The sequence below is a fragment of the Procambarus clarkii genome, chromosome 26, assembly GCF_040958095.1.
Source record: "Procambarus clarkii isolate CNS0578487 chromosome 26, FALCON_Pclarkii_2.0, whole genome shotgun sequence".
Taxonomy (NCBI): domain Eukaryota; kingdom Metazoa; phylum Arthropoda; class Malacostraca; order Decapoda; family Cambaridae; genus Procambarus; species Procambarus clarkii.
In genome coordinates, this window is record NC_091175.1 from 11431205 (window position 1) to 11453489 (window position 22285).

Consider the following 22285-nt stretch of genomic DNA (forward strand, 5'->3'; position numbering starts at 1 on the left):
TGCCACTATCCTAACTGTCCTCTATGATTACCATGCCGGTGCTATAGTCTTACACTCCTTTAACACTTAATATTTTCCCTTCCCATCCAAGAAGCTAATTACAGATGAATAAAATGCTTTGGTTTAACGTAAGTACCTTAAACCAGATTTACACTTTATTGGCAGAGCAGTCCCAAGCCACGTAGACTGATGGTTCCCTACACCAGACTACTGGTGGTGGCGGAAGTGCACTTGTCCTGACAGTGTGGTGGGAATCCGTATAAATAACTAGCTTCTACCCTTCGCACCGAGCTATTTTCCATATACTCCTTTCACTTATTTATGTACATACTCCAAAATGAAAAACTTTAATTATAAGTGATTATTTATAATGCTTAATTGTATCTAGTTCAAGTTCAAGTATGTTCATTGAGACAAGAAAAAAATAATTGTATCTAACGTTTTAAAACATACCTGTATTATGTTGGAGTCTGAAGACAGGAAGAGATTCAACAAAATTATTAGCAATGGAATTCAGAGTTTATTTTATGTGGATTAAAGCTCATATTGGTTTCCCAAAGTATGATACAACTGTTGAGTTAATTCGAGCATATATAGAAATTGCCATTTGAAAACATAATTATTTCTGACCAAAACAAAATATGAAGTTTGTTCATAGCAAAAAAATAAAACTACATTTAGTAATGTCTTATATAACAACTATTTAGCGCTAAGTATGAACAGTGTTGTTCTTCCAGTATATAGTCGTTGTCTGGCAATTATCCTAATCACTATTATAGGTATTTGATTATAATATTGGTGGACTTGCGGCCGGCATTTTAATTTGCTAGTTTGTTTACAGTAATACGGGATTGAAACATGCCCTAAGATCGTAACATTTAATTTGCTAGTTTGTTTACAGTAATACGGGATTGAAACATGCCCTAAGATCGTAACAACCCGAATAATAAAAGCGCCTCGATATTTTTTAGGCTCCCATTGAGGAGTCGGTAATATGGAGTTGGAAGGCGTACATCGCGGTGGGTCTGGCGTCTATACAATCAATAGCAACCAATTTGCGCGCGGAGTAAACTCGTTTGAGGGTTGAGGTGCGGGCGAGCCAGCGCGCGAGCCTCAGAGGGCGAGGGGTCGGGAAATACGGCAACGAGCGCACCAGTTGTGATGAGAGTTGCCCAGGACACACACACACACACACACCGGTGCTGGCACGGTGCACTCAACACCTCTTAGTACACTCTTATTACCTTCTCAAATTTCGTCACAATTAATCCGAATAAATATTTGAAATAACTGGCGGTCCGTCAACTTCGTCACGATGTCTATCATCATAGACGGTAAGTAACAAACCATTTTTGTTAGTAATATATTAGTTGACAATGTGCAGCCGTATTTACCGCATATGTAATAGTGTTCCTTCACCTGTAGAGTCTACTGTTACTGACGTGGGCCTTCATTGTTTCAGAGGAGGAGTTTAAGGAGAAACTTATTCGAAACATGAAGAAGGAGGTAAGTGGTCCGTCATGTTATAGTTTGACCTTTACCACACCATGACATATGGGGAGGTGTTTGGCCGCCCTTCCCAGGGCTGACAGTGCCCTCACTCAGGGCTGACAGTGCCCTCACTCAGGGCTGACAGTGCCCTCACTCAGGGCTGACAGTGCCTTCACTCAGGGCTGACAGTGCCCTCACTCAGGGCTGACAGTGCCCTCACTCAGGGCTGACAGTGCCCTTACTCAGGGCTGACAGTGCCCTCACTCAGGGCTGACAGTGCCCTCACTCAGGGCTGACAGTGCCCTCACTCAGGGCTGACAGTGCCCTCACCCAGGGCTGACAGTGCCCTCACCCAGGGCTGACAGTGCCCTCACCCAGGGCTGACAGTGCCCTCACCCAGGGCTGACAGTGCCCTCACTCAGGGCTGACAGTGCCCTCACCCAGGGCTGACAGTGCCCTCACCCAGGGCTGACAGTGCCCTCACTCAGGGCTGACAGTGCCCTCACCCAGGGCTGACAGTGCCGTCACCCTAGAAAATGATTAAGGTACAATGTATGTACTGTATATATGCTTACACTGAATTAAACACATCATCATCATTACTACAATTTTTAATTTTCTTCTGGATTTGATGCATTCTACGTAAAATGCGTAGAAATTTAGGCATTCTACTTAAATGCCTTCTACCAACTAGGGAGAAAAAACACTAGTTCACTTAGTCTTTCCAGCTTATTCAACGTTTCGTCAATAACCCGAAATCTTCAGGAATGAACACAGTAAGGACAACACAAGAATACTAGATTATGTCTAGTACATGGGTGTAGCGGTGAAGGACATGTCACGCTTGAGTGGGTGAGGTGAGCTGTCCGTTGTTGCCACCATGGAACTAGAGGGTCAGGTGAACCAGGTAAGAGAACCTTAATCCCAGAGGTACCTTCTTTCTGGGTCAAAGGAAGGTCCATCAAACAGCTGTTTGTTCGATGCCAAGTTTATTTCAGTGTTTCGCAAGTTATATTTATATCTATAAATTGTAATGTCTGTTCGAGGCTGGAGGCCAAATGTTTGGAGCGAGCCTCGCCCAACTTTGCACCCTGATTCTTGTGGGGTACATGCCCAACATGGTTGGGTTGGGGTTGGCACAAGTGGTGACAGGTGATACTTGACATGGTACAATAGAGACCCCCCCCCCCATGACGATTCTTTGAATATCACATTAAAGGACCTTTTTTCAGCTTTCCTTAGTGTAATATAAAACAGTGTAAAACCAGATACACTGATGTATCAGTGCACAGATTTGCACCGATACCTGCAAATTCAAACAAAGTCTATCATACTTTGCCTGTAATAATCTGTATTAAGTGTTCATAACATCAACAGCAGCGGGTCTACCTTTATACCTACTCTCCCAAGTGTCAGCCCTCACTGTACACACTGTCCCGTCGCGTTGTAGATGTGTACAGGCGGACACACGCCAGGGCTGCTGCTACAGGCTGCTACCGTCACACAGACAGGCAGAGAGAGAATAGTCATATAGAGAGAAAGACACTGAGACAAATACACCAGTCCCAGTGAACAGTTGAACAATACCTACTCTCCCCCGTGTCATTTTATTGACAAAATATAGTCTTGCCTAATAAGAGTGTTCTAGTTAGGTTTTATTAGAGTAAGGATGCTGCTTGTATTCACTGCCACACAGTACAGAGGATCATACACAAGGCAATAGCTCTAAATTGAAGATTTAAACACATACATAGTTAACGAGGTTAGAATATAATACATCAGATATACATGTTTCAGTTTACGAATTTGATATGCAACCCCACATGTCTGGTGAATTCACAAGACATACAACTTTAAAACAATAACAAAAAAAATGTAATTCTTTAACATGAACAAACAAATTTACGATAAATAGTTAGGGGTGTCTTCCAACATACTAGATTCAGTGAAATACTTATAGTTGATTGTACAATAGGTCAGGAGGCCTAAAATATTTTAGTCTCATATTCAGTAATGTAGTGTTTAAGTGAATGTCGTAACTTCACACACTACCTAACGCGTTTGTGACGTCCAGGCGTCCACACAGCTCTCATCAGCGTCCACTCTGGCTGGCTTTGGTGCTCCAATCTACTAACCCCAAACTAGGGCTACTGTCCCAAGATACAGACAGATGCAGGCACAGAGTGAGACAGCGCTCTGGGGGGGGGGGGGGAGGTCGTAGTTCTAAGGACCCGAATTAGATTCTCGGCCGAGGCAGAAACAAATAGACAGAGTTGCTCCGAGTTAAATAGGTACCTGGGAGTTAGCTGCTACAAGCTGTATCCTGGGATGTGTTTGTATTGGAGAAAAATTTATGTAGTAGATATGATATAAATAGGTCGGGAGTCAGTTGACAACCGATGATAACGAAAGTTGGGTCCAAGAGCTAAGAGCTCGATCCTGCAGACACAAATAGGAAATACCAGTCACAGTGAACAGGTAAATATTAATTGTATTTATAGATTATTATGAACCAAATTCTTATGAAGATGACTTTCCGACTGGTTTTGAGTGACAGAGACAGAGACAGAGACAGACAAGCACAAAACGAGAAACAGACATATAGTGACAGACGTAGACAGAAACGGAAACGATTACAAAGGAACAGAGAGACAGATATAAAAAGTGAGACAGAAAGCAAGAGACTGACAGTGAAGGACAAGAGTCAGATAGTCAAAGACACGCATACACACACACATGACAGATATTCAAAAACACAGTCAAACAAATAGACAAAGGGAAAGCGAGACAAAGACATATAAAAAAGAGAGACAGCGATGAGCGATGGACAGTCATACAGATACCGGGTCGACAATGACACCACCTGGTATCCTAGTGTAATAATATATATATATATATATATATATATATATGCAACAATGATCACAAAAACACTGATCCAAGTATGCAGAATAACCACATATGAAAAATAGAAAATGCTTAACGCGTTTTCGGCTAATTCGCCTTCATCAGAGCAAAGTAGAATCACCAAAGTGGATTCTACTTTGCTCTGATGAAGGCGAATTAGCCGAAAACGCGTTAAGCATTTTCTATTTTTCATATGTGGTTATTCTGCATATATATATATATATATATATATATATATATATATATATATATATATATATATATATATATATATGTGTGTGTGTGTGTATATATGGTTCTGGGATAACTTTAATATATCAAAGATAAAGCTGGTGTGGGGGAGGAAGTTAGGTTGTCGACAAACAAGATAAGCGGAACCGACGAGGGAGAGTTACTGAGGGAGTGTTGATAAGTGGAACACTTAGAGGTCTAGTTATTGAGCGAGTGTTAATCGTAGTGCCATCCCTGGTGGCATCCCATTATACTATAGTTACATCCCAGGTGAGTGGCACCCCATTATAACAAACGCATATACCAACAACTGTGGCAAAGCTCATTAAAAATACTCATTGCAGGAAGTTTTGGTTGTGTAAAACTTGCAGCTCAAGTTGATGGAACTGAATATCTTTAGTAATAAATGCATAGGTTCTTAAAGTGATAATTGTCTTTAAAGGGAACTTAAAGCAATTTGATTTGTCAATGAATTGCATGTAGCATGAGGCAGCCTCGTGGAGCAGTGTGAGGGGCAGCCTCGTGCAGCAGTGTGAGGGGCAGCCTCGTCAATTCCCCTGCGAATTATGTATGTGGTAATCATGTTTCCTCTATCTTTTGTTATCAAGCTGCGTTAGATTCAATTCATGTAGCCTCTCCTCGTAACTCGTTCCTTGTAGTTCCGGGACTAGTCTAGGCATACCTTTGAACATTCTCCAACATCATCTTGTGCTTGAAAAGATATGGACTCCATGCTGATGTTGCACAATCCAAGATTACCTTGACATATGTGATATGCAAGGTTCTGAATGATTCCTTACACAAATTCCTGAAGGTAGTGCTGATAGCTATGCCGCTGATGTTTTTTTTTATGTCGGCTTCAGCTAAGACCTGTGCAGTGTGATATGAACCTTTAGATCCTTCTCTGTTCGTTTCACGAAGTATTTCGTCTCCCATTTGGTACCTTGTAACCAACTCCTGTTCGCTCCACCTAGTTTCATTACAGTTACTTGAGTTAAACTCTAGTAGCCATTTGTTGGGCCCTTTTTTTTTAGTTTGTCCAGGTCATCATCTAGCCTCTTGCAGTTCTCTGTCTTTATCCTCTTCATAGTTTTCTACATCAGCAAACACTGAGGAACGAGTAGATTTCCCATGGAAGATCATTTACGTATATGAGAAATAGGATAGGTCAGGGAACTGAACCCTGTGGGACTCCACTAATGACATCTCGCCACTCTGAGATCTCACCCCCTCGCTGTTTTCTGTTGTCTTGGCACTCTCTTATCCATTGAAGTACCTTCCTTGTCTCTCATGCCTGCTTCTCCAACTAATCCACTAGAATGTAACTGTTATATTCTACCATCTCCAAGGCCACGACAGAACATCCAGCATACTTCCTCAGTTACAATAAGAAGTAGCAGTAGGCTGCAGTGGGTCTCTTGGCTGATGCGACGCCTTACTTCACCTCACTCTGATAAGATCAACTTTTAGTTTATTACAGTGTCATGCTGTAATAAACCAGTGAAATAAACTTTTGGAGAGTTATTTTTTTAACTTCATAGATGAAGAAATACATACGAAATATAGAGAAGATCCGTGCTAGAATCATATATATATATATATATATATATATATATATATATATATATATATATATATATATATATATATATATATATATATATATATATATATATATATATATGGTGTAGTTCGCCGACTTAAGAAATGTTTTGCCAGTGTACTTAACGATACTGTGAGTGTGATATGTGGTGAGGATAGCAGCAACTGGTCGTCAGGTACGACATGTTAGTCCCTAGAGCACCTGAATTATTCTGGCCAGCTGGTCTCTCGCTCACTGGCACTGTGTTATACATGTACAACACGGAGGAACATTTAGTTTTGATGGACCAGTACAGATCAGAAGGAAAATTTACTTGAACTTGGCATGTAGACATTAATTTTTGCTATCATCAGTGAATATTGCGGAAAGAAACTTTTGTGCATATATTTTTTACCTTCCCCTCTTTTTTACCGAATGTCTGTATTGACACTCGTAAAAATATATTTTTTTTACATGGATTCTTGTCAAAAGCTATCCGTAGTGTGGCGTTAATTAAACGCGTCAGATGGTGTCCATGGCAGCTATCTCGTGAGCAGCATCCATGTAAAAGACACCTTTCACAAACCAAAAGAATGCAAAAATCCATCCGTGTTTTCGGTATTGTGAAGATTTCTAAAGTGCTTCTACTACTACCACAACTTCGTATTTTTTTCTTCCGTATATATGTTTTCAGTGATCATTTATGAATTGTAAATTGTTTATTTAGCCTAAGATGACTGGGATATTTATAGTATTGCCTCCCGGAGTTTTGCCTATATTGCAGTGTTAGTGTTAGTGGCGTCTATATCAAGCTGGGTATAGACCCCTGGCACTGACGTCACAACACTACGTGTTACATGTAAGTATTGCAATAGTGCAACACTCAACCGTGTTAAGTATTGCAGTAGTGGGGTCAACTGGCGCTGGGTCTATTTTAGACCACAGCGTCTGATAGGAGTGATGAACTGTATCAGGGATCTAGTGTTGAGGATGCCAATTGTATCACAAGACAACAATGATTGAACTCTATGCAGCACTACCGTTAGCTAGAGGAGGAAAGCTGTATACCAGAAATGTCAATATATCGGCAATGAACGATCCTTGGGACGGACCAGCAAATAATTATAAAAATACATTTTGTTTTTTTAAATCGTGATGGTATACAAGTATGTATTAAATCCAACCCCTCCCTAAAACTGATATCTAGTACCTTGCCTACTTTGTATGGAATGTACAAAACACGGACTGTTGTACCTAGAAGTCCATGTTTTGTACTATTGTAATTTTTAAGAACATAACAAAAAGTGAAACGGATATTAGACCTAACCTGTTCTAAACCTAAATAAAGCATTCTAGCCCTCGTATATGTAATCATAATTTTTTCATATTTGTATTATAGTTGGCTTTACAAAAGTATGGTTTGATAGTTGCCGTCTTTCTCTCACACAACCAAAATTGCTGGTACAAAACATCGAGATTTTGTAATGTTTAAGTCCATATTTTGTACTTCTATAGTAGCTCTAGGTACTATAATTTGGGATGACAAGTTAATGAAATGATTTAAATTTCTATGACTTAAAAAATTAAATAATTTTGGGTTTATTATATTGGAAAGATGTATATCATTACAGCTCGGGTAGATAATTGATGCTGCCAGTTTAGCCTTGTGGTTAAGTGAGAGCTATTGTGATAATCATGTGCTGTAGTACCAGGAGATCTGAAGATAAATACTGTAGATCGTTCTGCTGGTTCGAGCTGACATGGCAATTATCTATGCCACACAATGACAACTGGAAACATGGTAATTTCAGTTCCCGACTTTCAGAATTAATTGTTTGCCATTCGTCAGTGGCCGCGAATTTACTCCAAGCAATTAAACGGCAATTTACAAATATGCTTAGACTTAGTGTCTGGCATTGGCAATGCATGCGGATGCCAGAACTGGGTGACACGTTTAGGCTTATATTTGCACGACCGATGGCAAGGATCAAATACGAGGCGGTTGATGCGTTAGGCTTCACATATTCCCCTAAGTTGAATGCCACACGGGTGTAAAGAGGGTAGAAATATAACCTAATCTTCTCTATCCTTTTTGGCATGTATTTTACTATCTAGGTAAACATATGTTAACACGGTTTAATTACTTGCGTTACGTTATCCGTTATCGATATGGAAAACGATGTGGTGCGTATTTGATATTTATGATTGTGGTAATTTATACTAATACGTAATTTGAGGCTGTTTAAATAACCAATGTATCTCAGTGAGTTTCGTATGAGTGAATGTTTAACAATGACATTTCTGTCGCATATCATATATGAACGATCCGTTTAAATTAATATGATATACCTTCTCCCACATACACAATGAAATCACAATACTGTGATATATCTGAGAAAATAGTGTATGATGGTAACGTGTAGAATTGTATTGGCTATTAACTCGCTGCCCCCAAACTCCAGTGTACCCAGGTTGCATAATGTTTAGCACATCGTGGTCCATGTGTTATGGTGTGTATCTGGTGTTAACCAGGACGCTGGTTCGATCCCCGTCCTGCTCCAACGATATTCTCACCTCTCACGTCTAGGTATTTTTTTTTCGTGACAATTGAACAGTGAATAGTAGTAAGTTATGGTAACAATTATTACTTGATCAATCGCACAGCTGTCACGTTGAGCCCTCATGGCGGGGCTCTCATGTTCAGCGTATATGTTGAATGTTTCAAATTTAAGCCGACTTTCTGAAGTAATTTTGGCACTGGTGTTACACATTTATGATCAGCGTACAGGGGTGGGAATTGTCCACAAGGCTCAGGATGTTGGGTAAGGTTCAGGTAATACATGTTTGGAAAGTCTTTAATATAATATAATATAGTGCTGTTGCTTTAGTTCTTGCGTCTTATTCAAGAGATTTGTATCACTCAAAAATATGATGATTCTTTTCATGTAAAAATCTTGTCATTCTTGCAGTGTGTGTGTGCAGTGATTAGATCAAGATGGAAGATGCAGATTCTTCTTCCTGACTCTTTATGTTTAGAGCATTTTACGAGAGTAAGCTTTTCAGATAAATATTAATAGCATACCTCATATGTAATACTCGGCTATTATTCTTTCTTGGTGGCTATATTTAGGTCTTGAATGTACAAGACTTAACCTGACCAGCAGAATTTCCCACTCACACTGTTGGCATGTTGGCCGGGGGGAGCATGTTGTCTTCACCTACCTGGGGGAAGATGGTGAGCCTCACCTACCTGGGGGAAGATGGTGAGCCTCACCTACCTGGGGGAAGATGGTGAGCCTCACCTACCTGGGGGAAGATGGTGAGCCTCACCTACCTGGGGGAAGATGGTGAACCTCACCTACCTGGGGGAAGATGGTGAGCCTCACCTACCTGGGGGAAGATGGTGAGTCTCACCTACCTGGGGGAAGATGGTGAGCCTCACCTACCTGGGGGAAGATGGTGAACCTCACCTACCTGGGGGAAGATGGTGAGCCTCACCTACCTGGGAGAAGATGGTGAACCTCACCTACCTGGGAGAAGATGGTGAACCTCACCTACCTGGGGAAGATGGTGAACCTCACCTACCTGGGAGAAGATGGTGAACCTCACCTACCTGGGAGAAGATGGTGAACCTCACCTACCTGGGGAAGATGGTGAACCTCACCTACCTGGGGAAGATGGTGAACCTCACCTACCTGGGAGAAGATGGTGAACCTCACCTACCTGGGAGAAGATGGTGAACCTCACCTACCTGGGGAAGATGGTGAACCTCACCTACCTGGGAGAAGATGGTGAGCCTCACCTACCTGGGGGAAGATGGTGAGCCTCACCTACCTGGGGGAAGATGGTGAGCCTCACCTACCTGGGGGAAGATGGTGAGCCTCACCTACCTGGGGGAAGATGGTGAGCCTCACCTACCTGGGAGAAGATGGTGAACCTCACCTACCTGGGGGAAGATGGTGAGCCTCACCTACCTGGGGGAAGATGGTGAGCCTCACCTACCTGGGAGAAGATGGTGAACCTCACCTACCTGGGGGAAGATGGTGAGCCTCACCTACCTGGGGGAAGATGGTGAGCCTCACCTACCTGGGGGAAGATGGTGAGCCTCACCTACCTGGGGGAAGATGGTGAGCCTCACCTACCTGGGGGAAGATGGTGAGCCTCACCTACCTGGGAGAAGATGGTGAGCCTCACCTACCTGGGGGAAGATGGTGAGTCCTCACCTACCTGGGGGAAGATGGTGAGCCTCACCTACCTGGGGAAGATGGTGAACCTCACCTACCTGGGAGAAGATGGTGAGCCTCACCTACCTGGGGAAGATGGTGAACCTCACCTACCTGGGGAAAGATGGTGAGCCTCACCTACCTGGGGAAGATGGTGAGCCTCACCTACCTGGGAGAAGATGGTGAGCCTCACCTACCTGGGGAAGATGGTGAGCCTCACCTACCTGGGAGAAGAACATCTTATTAACGTAACCAAATGTAAAGAAACCTAATCATGGATAGAGTAGGTAATAACACAGATTATGTAGTTGTTGCCAAACCATTCCCTTGAGCAGAGCTCCTCTCTGAGGACAGGTTACACAAACAGTTCGACCGATAGCTGAATTAAATATTTTGAATGATGGGGCGGAAATACATATCGCTAGAGATTACAGGCGCTGAAACTTTCATGTTACATTGAAGTGTATAAATCTGTTTAAAAAAATTAAGTTTTGGGATCCATCTACATTTGGATTATAAGATATTATTTCCAGAGTCAAGGTAGTATGTCACAGATCTGTCACGCCTGCCCGTCCAGATAAATTTTAGCCTAATGGGCGCTAACCGCGCAGCTGGTCCTCTTTATATGACGAAAATCACTTTAGACAAGGCTCTAGAACTGAATTGTTGTTGAAAGTACTTAAGACTTTCAGTTCCTTATCACCCCGCATGAAAGATTCATACAATCAGTTGGTTATCATACGAATAATACCAATTACGATCGTGTCTAAATCAAATTTCCGCGTGTAGGAAGGATTGGAGAAGTGTTTGATAGTGTGTTGGTTGTCCCGGTGTGCCGAGGAGCCAGCACAGGCAACATTCACACCGACGGGAGTGTCACAGTTACATAACCGACCTGTCACGCTGAGGGAGGACGCTCACCAGAATATAGGCGCTGGAATTACTCACCAGCATAGGGAGGCTGACACGGCAGGGACAGGAGGCTGAGACGGAAGGGGTGGGACAGGGAGTGTTTGTGAGACTGGGTAGTGAAGGCTGTGTGTGGGAAGTTAAACAGTTACAAGTTAGAGGTAGGAGTTGGAAGAAGAGACAAAAGTTAGGAAATACATAATAGAGAAAATATCGTTGAAAGACGATGCACCAGAAAGTAAGAACAACAAAGAATACCTCAATGTTTACTGCACAAACGGCAGTGTTAAGATAAAATGGATGCCCTTGGAAAATTCCTATAGCAATGCAGTAAACATCGTTGGACTCAAGCTGAATTAAGCAACCCAGTTGGGTATCAGATTATTGGGTTTAAGCTCCTGCGCGCGCGCGTGCACCTCGCGAGCTCGTTGGTATCCAGAGACTGCAGGATCCGTGTGAGTATAGTGAAACTCCCGGTTGTAATTCTTTTGACCATGTCGTGGCCTAGTCGATTAAGGCAGCGTGTGGGACCCTCTCAGACGTAGGTTCGAACGCTCATCACGGCCCTTGTGGATTTGTTCGTATTATTGCCTGTCAAAGGAGCTTCAATTGTTTTTCTCGCGGGAATAAATCTTTTATTTAAACAATGAATATACTATGATCAAAATTCTCCAGACGCTCGCGAGGTGAGAGCCATCGCTTCCCAACGACGCTCGGAAATGCCCGGAAATATTTCTCTCTCCCGAGTGGACCACTTCTCTGACTTTTCTCCCTCCCATCCTTGATTCCTGGCACCCCTTCCACCCCTCACAACCTTCCCCCATTTACATTGTGGGGGCTGGGAGGGGCGAGGGGGAGAGAGACCTCGTGATGCGGAGAGAGAGGCGAGAGAGTAATTAGGGAGGTTCACAGCAACTCGTGAAAGGGGCCACTGAGGCGAGGCATGATGGAGGGAAGGTGAGGGGAGAGGGAGAGGCGGTGAGGGGAGAGAAAGTGAAAGAAGAGGGATAAAAGGGGGAGGAAAATTGAGGATGTGATATCATGAAAGCGTGTGAGTTAGAGATAATTACAAGGTGAGAAGAGTAAATTATAAGGAGGCGCGTATGTGCGCTCACACACACACACACACACACACACACACACACACACACACACACACACACACACACACACACACACACACACACACACACACACACACACAGAGGGCCTGATAGCCTGGTGGATAGCGCGCAGGGACTCGTAATTCTGTGGCGCGGGTTCGATTCCCGCACCAGGCAGAAACAAATGGGCAAAGTTTCTTTCACCCTGAATGCCCCTGTTACCTAGCAGTAAATAGGTACCTGGGAGTTAAGTCAGCTGTCACGGGCTGCTTCCTGGTGTGTGTGTGTGTGTGGTGTGAAAAAAAAAGAAAAAAAGTAGTTAGTAAACAGGTTGATTGACAGTTGAGAGGCGGGCCGAAAGAGCAAAGCTCAACCCCCGCAAACACAACTAGGTGAATACACACACACACACACACACACACACACACACACACACACACACACACACACACACACACACACACACACACACACACACACACACATCAACCAGAAACACACCAACCAACCACAAGCACAAAACAGCTCACATTAGCAGAGAATATGATAATTATAATATACCAAATTGGTCAACGCCCATCTGGCCTTGAGGTACTTGGGTAAAGGAGCCTTCTGGGCCATATATACACATTGTGTGAATATGCATCCCAGGCATGAAGCCCTCCGCTGTAAAACTAAAATGTGATAGGGTCAAGGTACGTGCAAGACGGCAGCTCTTGAATGAGTTGAGGGGTCTTGAGCTCTGAGGAAAATACCTAAGGGAAATGACAGTAATCCCACTGGAGCAATGAAAGTACAGAGTAGATATATTAACGACATGTAATATTTTAACGGCAATTGGACATAGTAGACTAAAAGCTTTGCTCAAAGCGCAGAACAGCAGAACGTGGGAAATGGAATGGAAATTCGAGTTTAAAATGTATCAGATGTTAGAATTGTTGTCCAGTGTTAGAGTAGTCAATAAGTGGAATGGGCGAGACGAAAAAGTGGTTGAAGGTAAGTCTGTACACAAATTTGGTAGGTAAATATTGTAAGAAAAACCAGAGAACTAAACATGACATTAATCTACAAATTGTTTGGTCCGAAGCAAACTTTAGACCCTTGAAGCACATTTATGTGAGCACCTCTGCTGGGTCAGAACACTGTGGCACTAATCACAGGACCCACCGGACTCCATAATAGGCATGACAACAGTAGTGAATATGATGGAAGCGACAGTGACCCCCAAAAAACGATGGTGAAAACAACGGAAACGGCCTGAAAGTCACGGAAAATGTGGCAACAGTGGCTACAACCCTAATTCTTGGTGACTTCATAGATAAATACATTGAGCAACAAAGATCCTTTTAGTAAGAATAAAACGTGAAGACCGAGGGAGGTGAAGAGCGGAGAAGCACTGCTTAAGATAGTAATAATGCAACAGACAAGGAGAAGAGAAGATGAAACATCAAGACTAAGCCTTGTGATCACCCAGGATGAAGCAGCCGCCCAGAAGAGAGACTATGAGAGCCCTTTAAGGACAAATGATTTGACTTCTGCTCTATGATGTTTAAATGTATAGTGGAGTTGAGGCTGGAGAAGAGGTTGTGGGGATAAGCGGAGAAGTACTTAAGACTACGGGAAGGTGAAGGCTTCCCTCTCAGAAGTTCTTTTGGAACATTACCTTGATCAGACGACATCAAGTGATAATTTTATTCCGTAGCCCAAAATATAACAATAAGAGAAGCAATAAAAGAGACCAGAGCATGGAGGTGAGCAGGATTGCAGTTTGGAGAGGTAAAAATTAGTATACCAGTTGGTAGAGACAAATTTAAATAGCTATTTAAAATGAGAACTGGAATTGGGAAATACCAGCCAGACTAATGCAGTCATATATGAAGGAAAACCATAGTAAATAACCATCTGAATTAGCTTACAAGTTGTGGCTACTGTTAAATTGTAGCCAACAATTTTAGCGTTGAAGAAAACTGAAATGAGAGCTATGAGGCCTGCAAGAGGTTCTTGGAGCTCCACAACAGCGACAAAATGGAAACCGATACTTGGAGATAAGAGCGGCAGAAACTGAAGGAAGTTGCTGGAGGTTCTTTGTCCGTGTCTTCACGACACCGTTAAACTCTCCAGATTTCTTGAAAATGGCAAATGTAGCACACATATGCAGGAAAGTGAACATTCAGATAGCACTAACCTACATATCGGTTTCTGTAAGATGCATTTCCTGCAGAGTAATGGAGGAAATGTTCAGAAAGAGAACAGTGGAACACCTGGGGGGTGGGGGGGGGGGCAAATTTTTGTAACGGACAAACATGATTGTTTTAGAGGGAGTAATTTCGGCCAGAGAAACCTTGGTTAGAATCTGTTCTCACTTCTTGCTTCAGGTTCCTCCCTAACGCACTCACTCCCTACCTCACGCACTCCCTCATTCACTCACCCACCCATCCACTCCCTCATTCCTATTCCCACTTATCCACACCCATTCCCTCGTTCTTTCATAATACCCATAGGCTGGACGACCTTTAAAACTCCACGTTTGTCTTCCATTATGATGGACTGTGATACCCAGCTGGTGGCGGCAAGTTCTGGAACCATTAGTTAGCATTACTGGCGGGTCTGGCAGGCTGGAGGGAGGGACACGATAGACGCGATAGGCTGGAGGGAGGGACACGATAGACGCGGCAGGCTGGAGGGAGGGACACGATAGACGCGACAGGCTGGAGGGAGGGACACGATAGACGCGGCAGGCTGGAGGGAGGGACACGATAGACGCGACAGGCTGGAGGGAGGGACACGATAGATGCGACAGGCTGGAGGGAGGGACACGATAGATGCGACAGGCTGGAGGGAGGGACACGATAGATGCGACAGGCTGGGAGAATACACAATGATACAGGACAAAGAAGGGATGATAAAAAACACAAATAATATTGTTTTTGGAAAAGGGACGTGATTAAGTAGAAGAGGAATGAGAGATAGAACGCCGGAAACGCTATGCGTGTTAGTGGCTTTACAAGAATGTCAAACTTCAACTCTCTGTACTCTCATAAACCCAGTGGACCTTCTTGTATATAAGTAAATAAATATATGAAGAGGTAATAATGGAAAGAGTGTTAGGAGGACGACACATTTGGAATGGGTAAGGCAGAGTGTGACGAGGGAGGCAAGAGAGTGACACTGTCAAAGTCACGACATTAGTTCTGAAGCACTAACCAAAAACATTAACCCCTACTAAGAGTAACAACAGAGCATGTAGTGGTGTAAGTAGTATGCATATATGCATGCATCCACAACATGTATATATGTATATCTAAATATACAGAAATATTTGTGAAACATTTTACAAAACAAAAGTTAAGCTTGCGTTACTTTATTTTAGTTGAGGGCAAACAATAATTGTAGTTTCATGTTTAGTTATTTCTAGCAGTGCGAGTATAGCATACTATTTTGTGTGTTCATAAGGCATGTGAATTGATGAAGTCGTTATATATTTTGTCGTCAACCAGTTGAGAAAACAATTTCCATAACTGGTTGTATGTCGGTCATGAACGCCTAAATTGATGTGGTGGTGCAAATGAAACATGTTTCTTATAGTCACACGTGTTTCTCCTTGTTTTTTCTTGAGGCAGAGAGTTGTAGAGAAGCTAGGTGACGGAAATGCATCTTCTGAACTTTAGGAAATATTATTATTATTATTATTATTATTATTATTGTTGTTGTTGTTATATCCCCCGAGCCATAACTATTGAGTGTGCTCTTAGAGCTGTCAGAGGCTCTCAAACATTTTTCTCCACTTGGAAGGGTAAACTTGGGAACTGCAATTAATTTCGTGTTGTGGCTTCCTCCCTCCCTCCCTGAGAGGTGTGTGTGTAATTAAGGTTCCTTGATGATCCGTGTAATGAAGGCAGGCGAGGCTCCGTCCTTGTCATTACTGAAGAACCTGCCACACAAAAATCTGACCTCCAACACCCAGCTAGCAGCCGCTTCACTTTATACTCTTGTATTCTTTTATACAGTATAAAACCATTAAGTATTTGGCACCGTACACTTGTGTACGACACTTACATACTGAGGTGGTTTACTACACCTCCCCCGTGGGCGTTACCTCCCCCGTGGGCGTTACCTCCCCCGTGGGCATACTTGTAAAAGAAACTCACTAAAATGAAGTACTTTTTTTTTCTACCACAGACGTGGCCACACATTTACAATGCTAACCAGCATATATACATTTTCTTCTGTCCTCCATGGACAGGTTGAGAGATTTGTTAAACATATAGTTCAGGGGTTTATTGAACAATCAACCACAGAAGGTGATTCTGTGCTTTTAAAATGCTGAGCGAACCTACATACGTAAATACATAGGTACACAGATTTACGTATGCCCTACATAAAGTGTTCGATGTGTCTTTTACATAGTGTTAACCATTGAGGGATCAAGTAAATTGGCGGATGGTGAAGGTATACGGTGATACCATGCACCAGCTGGTGGTAGTGTATGGTAGTAGGAGACAGTAGGCAGTGCTGGTGGTTGTAGAGGTAGGCTTGTGATAGTTGTAGAGACGATAGCTGTTATGGTGACAGTGATGGGGGGTTGTGGGGATGGAGATTATTGCTGTGATTGATGGTGATAGGCTAGGGATGGTTGAAAGCTAGATGTGGTGATTGTAATAGTGGAGATTATCTCCCAACTGTACAGGTGCAGATTTGGCACAATGTGACTAATCAGTGGAGTTCAAATGTGGTCTTCAGTTACCATTTAAATGTGGCGGGCATCTGCAACATAATTCTGGCTCCAACAAATTCGAAAATCGCTACATTAGGCTATATTCTATACCGCTGCCGCCAGTTTCAAGTAATATGGTCATATAGCTCCTAGATCTTGCATGACAAGACTAAGTGCTATGTGTAAGATTGACGTTATAAAGATAGAGCGGAAGTGTGTGTGGGTCCCCAGGCCAGGTACTCGTGTTTATAGCGGTATACAACAATTACCTGTGGCTACATTGTCTCAGGTTTGTAGAGCAGTTTCAACTGGTAGGTGGGCGTGGCGTCCTTGTCATTGATTATTTATGGTTACTAACTTACTCGAGACATGGGTATCTTAACTAGTTATTGACGCTACCGTTTTCAAGTAATTTCCATTGCTTCTGCTCTGTATGTCTCTCGCCTATCTCTCTCTCTCTCTCTGTCTTTTGCCTTTTGTCTCTTTCAGAATTACTGATAATATCCGTCGTCATCATCAGAATTTGCCTCACAGTAATCTATAGAATAAATAACGTAATAATTTGTTTGTACCTTGTGACTGGTGTAGCTGTCTTTTTTTTCGTGCCTGACTCATTGTCTCTGTTTTCTCTTTGTTTTTATCTCTGCTAGTACGTATCTGTCTCTGTCTATCTGGGAGCTGCAGCTGTAACAGCAGCCCTCAGCAAAGGCAACGTAAGTGCTTGCTGAACGGTTGCATGTGGACGCATGGCCATTACCCAGACGTGATGGATTAGTGTGTATATAGAGGACTGGCACTCGGGAGGATGGGTATGGAGGGACAAGGGTACTATGGTGATAGTAGATCTGGTGTTGATGTCATGAACACCTAATACAGGCTATTACAGGCAAAGTATGGTAGAATTTGTTAAAAATTTTGCGGACATCAGTGGGTGTTGTTTTATTTTATACGGAGGAAAAATTGAATAAAAAATATACTAAAATAATGGAAAAACAATCCCAAGTCCAGTAAATATGATATTCCTAGAATCATTGTGGGGTTCCCATTTGCATCACGTCAAGTGGAACCAGTTTCACTTGCACCAACCCCGACCCGACCATATTGGGCTTATATCCCACAGGAAATCACGGTGTAAAGTTGGGTGAGGCTAACTCTAAGCACCTGTATTATATATACATATATATATTATATAATATATATATATATTTTTAACAATAGGAAGGGAGTACCACCTCTGGCTGGAAGAATATATATATATATATAATGTGTGTGTGTGGAAGAGACAAATAAATATTTTATAGAAGGTATTCTAGTATATAGATATAAATATTAGTACGATTTTCTGTTATCCGTGACACATATCATATTCGTCGACAATTGTTTATTGTGCCCAAGGGACGGGGCTCGCCTGATGCAGCATTGCACAACACGCAACATAAACACGTCAACAAGATGTGTTGCATTTCATTATATTCAAAGAGAACTCTGAGCTTTGTGCCTCGAAGTATTTGTTAGAGGCATTTGCAATATTTCCGGGTAGCTGTTGCAATGGTCACAATACCTGTGAGAGATAAGAGAACAATGTAGGATATGCTGTCGTTCAATTGGAGCTGCACTGACAGCTTGCGTGGTTACGGCCGGTGTGTGATAGATGGGAAATGGAATGGTGGCAGTCCAATATTATTATTAAATTGTCTGCGTTACTCAGACCTCTGTGCGGGTCGCGGATAGATTACAGTTAATAAAGAATGGACCAAGATTGTGGTGTTAGATATTTATGTGAAACCTGGCATAACATCTTATACATGTGTTGCGTCACTGATGCTGCGTCGCTGTCTTTGTCACTGGCGTGTATTATGATCATAGTAAGTATTCCTCATTTATTATTATGATACTAATAAATAATAATCGTGGAGAGGGAGGGGGGGACCTGCTGCATGGGTAACAGCTTCTCCTCCATATCGATCTACCCAGGTTTTACGCTCTAGAGAGGACACTCCGGCCTCGACAACCAGGACGCAACTCCATAGCGTCCCGAGACTGTAGGATGCCCACTACTACTAATAAATGACCTGTTACCATTGATGCTTAGCAACGCTGAGCATGTAAGGGACCTGGCGGCTGAGTGGACAGCGCTAGGGATTCGTAGTCCTAAGGTTAAGAGGGTTCGATCTCCGGCGGCGGCAGAAACAAATGGGCAGATTTCTTTCACTGTGATGCCCCTGATCACCTAGCAGTAAATGGGTACCTGGGAGTTAGACAGCTGCTACGGGCTGCTTCCTGGGGCGATAACCTCAAGAAGATGTGTGAGGACAGTGTGAGGGGTCCCGGAGTACTGTAAGGCGTGTGGGGGTCACGTGGGAGCACTATAACCTTTCTGTAGCTGCCAAAGTTTACATGTGTGCAGATTATAAACGAACTTTATTATGTATTCCTAAAGTAACACATAATGTTTTAGGAGTGAATCCCTGTTTATGGACTAAGCAGCAAGCAAGCATAGAGATCCAGCACATTAATTTGATTTAGTGTGACGGAAGCGCCTAATTATGTCCATTACCATGAAACACCGCGTGTCAAGCTTGCCTACTCAGTCCCTGCCAGACTTCACGTCACACGTCTAACTGGCAAAATCAGACTTAGCCCGGGTTTCTTAATGGTTTTCAATCGTTGACATCACCTGGGCTTTAGATCAAATATCTGAAGCATCTCAGTTTTTCGTTAAAATTCCCCTGAAACAAAAACCAATCTAATAAAATCATATTGGACGTGCTTGATACCTGCTTGATGGGGTTCTGGGAGTTCTTCTACTCCCCTAACGCTGAGCTCTTGGTTATCAGGGATTATCAGGGTGCTCTTGGTTATGAGGGATTATCAGGGTGCTCTTGGTTATCAGGGATGCTCCTACAGGTGGGGGATCCTCGCCGACAAGAGCGCCTCGCGCGGTTCAACCTCTTCACCAGCGTGGTTGATAGAGCTAGGGGTCTTCCTCCTTTTGGTGGTCTGTCGGTTCCAGGCTCCTGTGGTTCAAGTGAATAAAATGTTGTTATCCTTGTTTATTGTGGCTAGCACCAACTACTGATCAACTACCATTTGACCCACTGCCCTCTGACCCTCTGCCCTCTGCTGCTCGCTGGTGCGACATCCTCCGCAGGACACGACCCGCTGCCGGTTGAACAATGTCCAATGGCCCCATCCTGCCTAAGGCTCGAACCCGAAGTCGTATAGTCGTGCAGGGAGGGACAAAAAACCTTCCTTTGTATATATCTTACACCCGGTCCTTCCTTTCCATATTTGTAGCCCCTTGCTCCCCGCCCTGCCCTCCCTTCTTAATTGTAGCTTCTGTCTCCTTCCTTACTCTTAGCTCGTACTCTTCTGCCTCTTTATCATGCTTCCTCCCTCTTCTTCAGTTTGCCATCTGTGGTCCATCTACCTACCTTGATCCGTGTATGTCTCCCTCCCCTTCCATCCAAGTAGCTCTTATTCTCTTATCTCTCCACCTGCCGTCTCATCTCCTCGTCGTCTCCGCCTCATCCAAGCACCCATGAAGACACCCTCCACAAATTTAGCAAAAACTCGAGAATAATTTGCAAGTTAAAGGATTCAACAGGTTGTGTCATCCCGGGTCCTCCAGTCCCTACCCTGGTCCGCTGGCGCACTCAGGGGGCCCCCCTCTCGCGAACTGGGGCCCCCCTCGTGCACTCGAGGGCCCCCCTCGTGCACTCGAGGGCCCCCCCCCCTTGTGCACTCGAGGGCCCCCCTCGTGCACTCGAGGGCCCCTCGTGCACTCGAGGGCCCCTCGTGCACTCGAGGGCCCCCCCTTGTGCACTCGAGGGCCCCCCTCGTGCACTCGAGGGCCCCCCCTTGTGCACTCGAGGGCCCTCCTCGTGCACTCGAGGGCCCCCCTCGTGCACCCTCGCACCATATCCGTCCGAAGGGCGATACTTATCACGATATATTCTGTGCGTCATATTCTTTTTAATTTGACGTCTTGTAAAATGGTTTTATATATAGTCAGAGATGGATGTGTTATTGTAGTTCGTTGACGTTCCTTATATGTCTTTTTGAAGAGAAGGGGCTTGTCTTGTGTCTCCCAAGTGGAAGGTGGATTGTTTAGTCATCCTCCAGTCAAGCAAAAGCAAAATGGTCACTTGAAGCAAAATGTGTTGTCACACTATGACTAGACAACTTAAAACCTTTTTTATGTCAATGACTGTCAATGGCATGACCATTACATATATATATTGATTGATGGTTAAGTCAGAGAGAGAGAGAGAGAGAGAGAGAGAGAGAGAGAGAGAGAGAGAGAGAGAGAGAGAGAGAGAGAGAGAAGAGGAGGGGGATATGGGTAGGGAAGCAAACATACGTGTAGAGAGATATTCTAGTCATCGGATAAGGAGTTAGTGTTGTGAGCTGGACATATGGGAGCTGCCAGCCACACACGCAGTGTTCGCATTGATCTTTACATGAAATACATGAAATAAATTTGCTTTTGATGTGGTTGGTCTGGTGTGGATTGATCAGTGTGTGTACTCACCTAGTAAGTATGTGTGTGGGTATACTCTCCTAGTATACTCATCTAGTTCACTGTGTGTGTGTGTGAGTGAATACTCAGGTATTGTTGTATGTATATACTCATCTAGCAGAGTTTGCTGTGTTGAGTTTCAGCACTTGGGCTCTACCTTTGCAACTGACAGTCGTCTGAAATAATAACTCCCAGGCCTCTCAGTCACCATCTTATTTTCTCTTGCAAGTGTGGATGAAGTTAGCTTTGACCTCTCTTTGAAGCTCTCTCCATCTGCTCACTACTTTCACATTGATCCAATATTTCCGTGTATCTATTTGGCTTCTCTCGAGTTTCAAAGTGTCTTTGTTGTGGTGACCTTGTTATCGTTAGAGTTGCTGGGGCGGATGGTGTCCGGTATTGTCTTGTTTTCTTCACAACTTTGTATTGGCTTTATAACTTGTTTTAATGATGTTTGTCGTGTTGTGAGACGGAGCCGTTCTGGTTCAACTGGTCCTTCTTGCTGTGCTGAGTGGCTCTTCTCTCGTCACCTTGCAGCTGTTGCAGTTGTAGCCAAGTAATCATTCCTCAGATGCTGTCTGCAGGTAGTCGAGGTCCAACTGC

General features: G+C 43.4%; 1 protein-coding gene across 6 annotated transcripts in view; it reads left to right on the forward strand.

Moving 5' to 3' along the window:
- Positions 1-1144: 1144 nt before the first annotated feature.
- LOC123756624 (small G protein signaling modulator 2) overlaps positions 1145-22285 on the forward strand; it is a 162090-nt gene continuing 140949 nt past the window's right edge. For all 6 annotated transcript variants that reach the window (XM_069331899.1, XM_069331904.1, XM_069331902.1 and 3 more), the window contains exons 1-2: positions 1145-1334; positions 1463-1506. In XM_069331899.1, coding sequence (XP_069188000.1) covers positions 1316-1334; positions 1463-1506 — 63 coding nt within the window. In that variant the 5' untranslated portion in view covers positions 1145-1315. The remainder of the gene's footprint in view (positions 1335-1462; positions 1507-22285) is intronic.